A 7,422-nucleotide genomic window follows, 5' to 3' on the forward strand; every position below is an offset into this window, starting at 1 on the left:
ACACCTGACATCTGGGGCAAAAAAAACTGAAAATGGAGTCGGCTGCATCTTATATACCCCTGGCGCACTGACGTCAGGGAAGAGGTGACAGCAACAGACGCCGGACCAGGACTTTGGAATTCAGGCCGACTGCGGGTAGCCTGCCAGCTGGATAACTCAAGTGTAATGACTGCAACAGTGAATACACTCTAACATCTACATTTATGGTAGGTACACAACTGTACTTTTTTGTAGTGGAAGCCTTGACCCCTTTGGGACCCTGAGAGAGTTTCTGGGTCAGCAGCAGGGTTTTTGTAAAGACATTTATGTGAATCAGGAACCCTGTAGTATCTGTTTGGCTTAACAGGAGCTGGTGGTAAAGAGTCAGGAGACAGACTGGACTCTGAAAATACATCTACAATGTCTAAAACAGGAGGAATAGCAAGGGGCCTGTGCTGAGGTAATAAAAGGAAGTCTGAGCCTTTTCTTGGATTATGAGTAATCGTGGCTCTCCCAGTGGAAATGCTCCCTCATAGTATGCAGGGTCTCCCCAAAAGAATAATCCTCAGGAGGAGAGGCTGAAGGGATAGATTCTTCAGCATCAGAATCCTCATAGGAAGGAAGAGAATATTCCTGTTCAGAAGAGGAATCAGAGGAAATGGAAACCTGATCTGAAGATTCAAATTCTATCTCTTGCCTAGGGCTCTTATCAGGAGGGGGATGGGAACCCCTGATCAAAGTAATTAGGTCTTCAGCCACTTTAAGCATCTGTTTTGTAGGCATGGAGGCCTGTCCAGGAGAATGCTGTACTTGTTTCTTTGTCTTTAGAGGAACTTTAGTCTTTGCCTTTGAAGCTGAAGTTGGTTTCACATATAAATGTGTAGGTCTGAAAACACCCTCAGAAGCTGATGTCTGCTCAGCGGCTCCGGACCCATCTGAGGGAAAAGTTTCAGAGTGTCCACTACCTTGAGTTTCCAGCGGCCTAGTCGGCTCCACGTGGGAGTTGGAAGCGGCCTGTGGCTCAGAGGTAGCAGGCGTCAGGGGCTGCGAAAGTGCCTCACTGAGAATCGGCGACAGGCCTAGTGGAAGCCTCATCGGTTTTGGACCTCGGATGCCGGTCCTTTTCTTTTTCTTTGCACTTTTTATAAACTCCAGTAGTCAGCTGTTCCGACGGCATTATACAATTAAATCTTCTGCCAAAGTAATGAAATGCAAAATCGTACCGATGCTTAATAATGCGTTGGTTAAATCTAGCACAAAACAGACAACTAGCATCGTCGTGGTCAGGGCCTAGGCAAGGAATACAGTAAGAATGAAAATCCTTAGGAGAGATTTTCTTCCCACAAGAAATACAATTGTTAACTTTTTCTGACATCCGTCTGGAGCAAGAAAAAAGTTTTCCCAACAGGGTACTTAGCTTTAATGAAGACTTCGGATCTGAAGTTCGAATTTGAAAATCGCAGGAGTTGGCCGACCGGCACTTGCAAACTGCTTTTGCTTCGGGCACCGCGCGGCAAGAAAGACTGAAGAAAATGGTGTTGGTTGCATCTTTTATACCCCTGGCGCACTGACATCAGGGAGGAGGTGACCGCAACCGACGCCGGACCTAGACTTTGGAATTCGGGCAGACTACGGGTAGCCTGCCAGTAGGATAACCCAACTGTAACGACTAACAGTGAAACACTATGAACATCATAAACATGATGCTGTAAAACAGATGCTCAAATACATAACCCCAGGGTCTTTGTGGCTTCACATAGAGGATTACAGCATTGAGATAACTGTCATTGAAAAACAGCTAGCCAATCTGAGAAATAAACACAAACGCACTTTACAACAAAGAATCACTTGGCACATCATCTCCAATCCTTTTCTTTACCACCTCTGAAGCAATGTTGTCACAACACTCAGAAGTTTGCTTCAAAATGTACATAACCTTGCAGTGTTTGGGGGGGGGGGGGTTCAAAGTGCTTCAGAGTGACAAGTCTTAAATTGTTTTGTTGCTTTCTTGCCACCCTTTCTGCATAATAATTCTGGAACCTGATGATATCCCTAAGGCACTGACAGCAAACCTATGATGCGTGTGTCAAAGGGACATGCCATGACATTTTGGGTGACAAGCCAGCGTTCACCAACAGCATTTCACTGCTTGTGTGAAATGCTCTGGATTTTGTGCCAGGAGCCAAAACAACTGCTGCAGAGGGAAGCAAATTATTTACTCAAAGACTACTTACTGTCTAGAGTCTGCAAAGGGCTTTGCTGACATTATTTTCCCTTCAAGGTTACACTTCTGCAAAAGGCAAATAGTCTGCATTTCTAAGCATATGCTGTTTTACATTCCTCTCAACTGTCCTTTTTACTCCCTCCTAAAACTGGCGACGTTTTACACTTAGATTTATAGACTTACTTTACTTCAGAAAATGTACATTAATTCAAGTTCATTTTTTCTGCGCTTCAAATTAATAGTACTAGTAGTGTAAAACTGTCCATTGTCCTCTTATTTCTAGATTTATTCCTGCTTCTGGGATTTATCCCGGATGTACTAAGAACTATGCTGTTTTATTTCCATGTGCAAAAATTGGAAAAGGGGCTGAGGATGGATGAATGGATTTATTTTTGTTTTTTTGGGGGGGGGGGGGGGGGGTAACATGCCAGCAGCAGTCAAGTTAAGCCATTTTCTGAATTTTTGACACACTGAGCCCAAAATGTTTGCCATCACTGCCCTAGGTGTTCTGAAGATGCTCATTTTCTCCACTCTTTCCTTCAATACTGAATCAGTTTCTTTTAACTGCCTCCCTCCAGCAGTACACACTTCCCATTATCTTTGTTCCTTCATATGTAGCCACCAGCAGTGTGAAAACTGGCTCTAGCTGATGGTTCTCACTGATGTGACACCAATCCCCATGTACAAAATGTGAAAAAGGGAGTGGATGCCAATGCATTAGTCATTTGGCAGTTGCTGAATAGAGTCATACTTTGGGTTCACTCTTCCAATTCTACCAAGTCCCTTTTCATCCTTTCTGAACCAATGCCATGTACCAAACCAATCATAAATCCTTCAAGTCCTGCACAAAGGCCTACCATGCCTTTTAGCTCCTCAGCATAACCAAGTAGAAAAGTGCCAGAAAGGAATGGAATACACCTTTTGCCTTGAATTACATCCCTAAGAAGCACCACAATTCAGGTCACAATGTACTTGCAATGCTTTGTGTTCTGCTGTGCAGTAAACTTATTTATAAATAGTCCATCACCTGGGTAACTCCATCCAAGACTACTGATTATGGATATTTTGGGACTGTCAATGTCTTGCTGAAACACAAGACGGCAATATTCATAGCACTCTCCTTCAAAGTCCTACTTCTGCACCTACCCAATCAAAACAATTAGGAACACATGGCACGGTATTCCTGAAGTAAATTAATGTTGAAATGGGTGATACCTAATGTTCTTTAGATCCTTCATAATTCATTCTTTTTGGAGTGAATTTCTTTCTGCTTATGTCACATGAAAATGCATCTTCATTGGGTGTGGTACTGAACATGCAGTCTTCATTGGGTAGGGTATTCCTGCTGTGAATTCCTACCGATTTGGGCAATACCCTACTGTATTCCACATGCTTGACAATCATTCTTATTTGGAGGGACTCCAATCATTCATTCTGCTGTCAGATGAACATGAACCTTCATCTTACTAGCTTTTATTAAGATTAAATATAATGTGCTGTCTTACATTTCCTCAGTGCCACATCCTTTTCTTGGAATTTCAACAAAAGAATCAATGAGTGGTACTGTTGCCTCTCCCTTTAAAGAATTCCAAGATCAATGTTGCCCAGTTTGCAAACTGTGACTATGTGGCAGAAAACATGCATTTCTGTACCTGCAGGTTGGTCTAAGGGCCTCAGAAAACCACATACCACATTCATTAAATATATCGTATGTGTATGGACACAAAGCATCTCAACATGTTTATTTAAAATGAGCTTACCTCAAAAATTCCTACCAGTCTTCCTAATGTGCCTTTCACTCCAGCCTGTAACAAACAAGACAAAAAGTAATTTTCCAAGTGATTTTATAAAGAAACCTCTCTATTGAAGAAACATTAATATTAAAAGAATAAATCTGAGCTGTTTATCAGTAAAACAACATTAAAAGTCTGTGTTGGTTCTGCAATTAAGGCCATTTCCCATCCACATGAACACATCCTCCTACTCCTCATTCCAGGGATAAAAGGCAGGAATGTTATTGGACATGCCCTAAGATGCGAGTAACATCCCCCTCACTTCAGTTCTATACCCCACACTCTTACATTTGGAAGGCCAGGTGCAGCTCTCTGGCAGAATGGCTGAGGAATTGCTAAGATTAGGACTTACCTATACCAGATGCATGTGCATAGGAAATGCATTTAAATTTTTGAAAACTAGGAACTAATAGCAGACAGGGTGTGTTTAGTCCTTCAGCACAGAGGAAAATCAAAAGCTTCTGCACTATTTCCGACTAGAGGCTTATAGAAAGAAACAACAAAAGTTACTGCTACTCACCATAATGCTGAAACTGCAGAAAGTAGTTCTGGCTGCAGAAACAAGTAGAGCTAACACCACTAGTACTAGGACCACTTTGCATGCATTATTCTCCCAGGCTGCAATCCTGTTTCTTGGACCATAACGTAAAGCCCTTCTAAGGGATTCCAGATCTTGACTAAGCATGACAAAGGATGACAAGAGAGGAGGGTGGGATCACTTCTGAAGCCACAGCTGCTGCTCATCCAAGCAGCATTACAGGAGTACCCGTATACGTCTTGCTTCAGAGACACACAGCAGTCCCCCCCCCAGTTCAACCCTCATTAGCTGCCCAATGGGAATATGCCCACAATGACTAGCAAAGAGGGCAGACTGGGCATCACAGTTTTAAACTTTAGTAGTCCTTTCTCCTCCTCTCCTATCCGTGGGACTATTCTAGGACTCCTCATCCATAAAAGACCCCCCCAACATCCCTCTCTTTCTCCACACTACCACTTCTGCTTCATAAAGCACAACACAGACACCAACAATGATAGGTGCCCTAACAGGCATACTGATGAAATGGGGTCTCGAATTCTAACCCAAAGGTCCAAGTCTGATTTAAATAAACATGTCAATATTCAGTTACATATCAATATTCAGTTAGAGTACATGTAATGTTTCTCAAGCTGAAATGCCCACCATAGTCATTCATACTGACTTGGGCAATATGGACCCTAACTGGTGTTAGTAACCCAGCAACCTGTAATCTCTCTCTCAATATGAGATTAGTGACATCAGCTTGACAACTGTTTCTTCAGCATACCGACTCAGTACTCAAACCTAAAACCCTTACCACTGCAGTCAGGGCTCCATCTATGTGACCTGTGTTGGCCACTTAAGAATGCAGTGTTCTGCAAAAGGAGGAAGGGAAAACTAAAAAACTTGTACAGAGATGATCAAATAAAGTGATCTGGAAGAAAGCAGTAAATGGAGACCTCTAGATGAATAACCCAGCATGAAATTGCAGTGCTATTCATGGCAAAAGCAATACAATTAGAACATAAGAAGTTACGTACTTACCATAATGTTCCATGTTTGTTGTCCATTTTGCCTACATTCTTGCAGGTTGGGTTTGGAGCCAATGTCGGCTCTGACTTTGCCGAACACAAAAGCTCAAGAACTTCCACTGGCTCGAGGCCAACACCTATCCCATGATGCTCTAGGCCACACCTCCAGATCCTGTTTGCGAGATTTAGACCAAACCAATCACTATACCAAAAATTTTTTTTTATATATACACACGCATATATATATATATATATATATATATATATATATATATATATGTACATGCATGTGTGCATATAAATATATATATATATATATATATATATGTACATGCGTGTGTGTGTGTGTGTATATATATATATATATATATATATATATATATACACACACACACACACATATATATATACACATATATACATACACAGATATATATATATACAATTATACATATATATAAACACTATATATATATATATATATATATATATATATATATATATATATACATATATGTATATATATATGCACATAAACACACATATATACATATACTATATACATATATATATACACACACATATATACTATATACACATGTATATCATATATATATATATATATATATATATATATATATATATATATATATATATATATATATACACACACACACACATACACAAATAAGAAGTTATGTACCTACCATAACGTTCCATGTTAGTTGTCTTCTCTCGCCTTCTTTCTTGCTTGATGGGTTCGGAGCCGATCCTCGGCTCCGACTCGGCACTTGCTAAGCTCGAGAGTCACTTTTACCAGCTCGAGGCAGCCCCATATGCCATGATGCAAGGCGGTAAGTACCCAGATCTCGTTTGATGACAAAGGGCAATAGCACCAAGCATAAAATACTTCCAAAAGGAAGAAAGAAAACTCACAGGATGGAAGAAGGACCAGGTCTGAATGGTCTTCAGCATAATAATTTCTTATAAAAAGGTCTGTCCAGGCCTGGGGGAAGGAGGGAGGGTCACAAGAAAGAAGGCGAGAAGACAACTAACATGGAACGTTATGGTAGGTACATAACTTCTTAATGTTAAGTTGTCAATCTCGCCTTCATTCTTGCTTGATGGGACCGGTCCTAGCACCTCTATCCTGGGTGGCTCAATGGAACAGACTCTTGAGGACTGTAGAGCCAAAACTCGCTCTGTCCCTGGAGGCCAAGTCCAATTTGTAATGGGAAACAAAAGTGTGAGGAGTGGCCCAAGTGGCCGCTGCACAAATAGTGTCTAAAGGAAGTCTAGCTTGAAAGGCTGTAGAAGTAGCTAAGCTCCTAGTTGAATGTGCTTTAGGTTTTGAGCACAGCTGTTTTCCCCTGAGCAGATAAATTTCAGAGATGACCGAAGAAAGCCATCTAGACAAGGTCACTTTAGAAACAAGAAGGCCTTTCTTATTATCCGCATAGGAAACAAAAAGTTGATCAGATTTCCTAAATTTTTTTGTTCTGTCCAAATATCTGAGTTGACAGTGGACATCAAGATAATGTAGTTTTTGTTCGGCTCTGTCTGAATAGTTTGGGAAAAATACAGGGAGATCAATGGATTGATTCAGATTGGTCTTTGAAGCGACCTTAGGCAAAAAAGGTCGGATTAGTTCTCAAAGATACTCTGTCTTTGTGAAAAACCAAATAGGGGGGGTCGAACCAATAGAGCATGAAGTTCAGACACCCTCCTGGCTGATGTAATAGCCACTAGGAATAAAGTTTTCCAAGAAAGAAATTTCAGGGAACAAGAAACAGCTGGCTCGAAGGGGGGAAGAATCAAGGATGTCAGCACTAAATTTAGATCCCACTGAGGAGGAGGATTCCTGATTGGAGGCTTTAG

General features: G+C 41.1%; 1 protein-coding gene across 1 annotated transcript in view; it reads right to left on the reverse strand.

Annotated features, from left to right (window-relative positions):
• The window catches only part of NUDT3 (nudix hydrolase 3), a 578,627-nt gene that overhangs the window by 379,738 nt on the left and 191,467 nt on the right, over positions 1 to 7,422 (reverse strand). The window contains exon 3 of the mRNA XM_044076550.1: positions 3,964 to 4,008. Coding sequence (XP_043932485.1) covers positions 3,964 to 4,008 — 45 coding nt within the window. The remainder of the gene's footprint in view (positions 1 to 3,963; positions 4,009 to 7,422) is intronic.

Source organism: Protopterus annectens, chromosome 7.part0, assembly GCF_019279795.1.
Source record: "Protopterus annectens isolate FY-2018-M chromosome 7.part0, PAN1.0, whole genome shotgun sequence".
Lineage (NCBI taxonomy): Eukaryota > Metazoa > Chordata > Ceratodontiformes > Protopteridae > Protopterus > Protopterus annectens.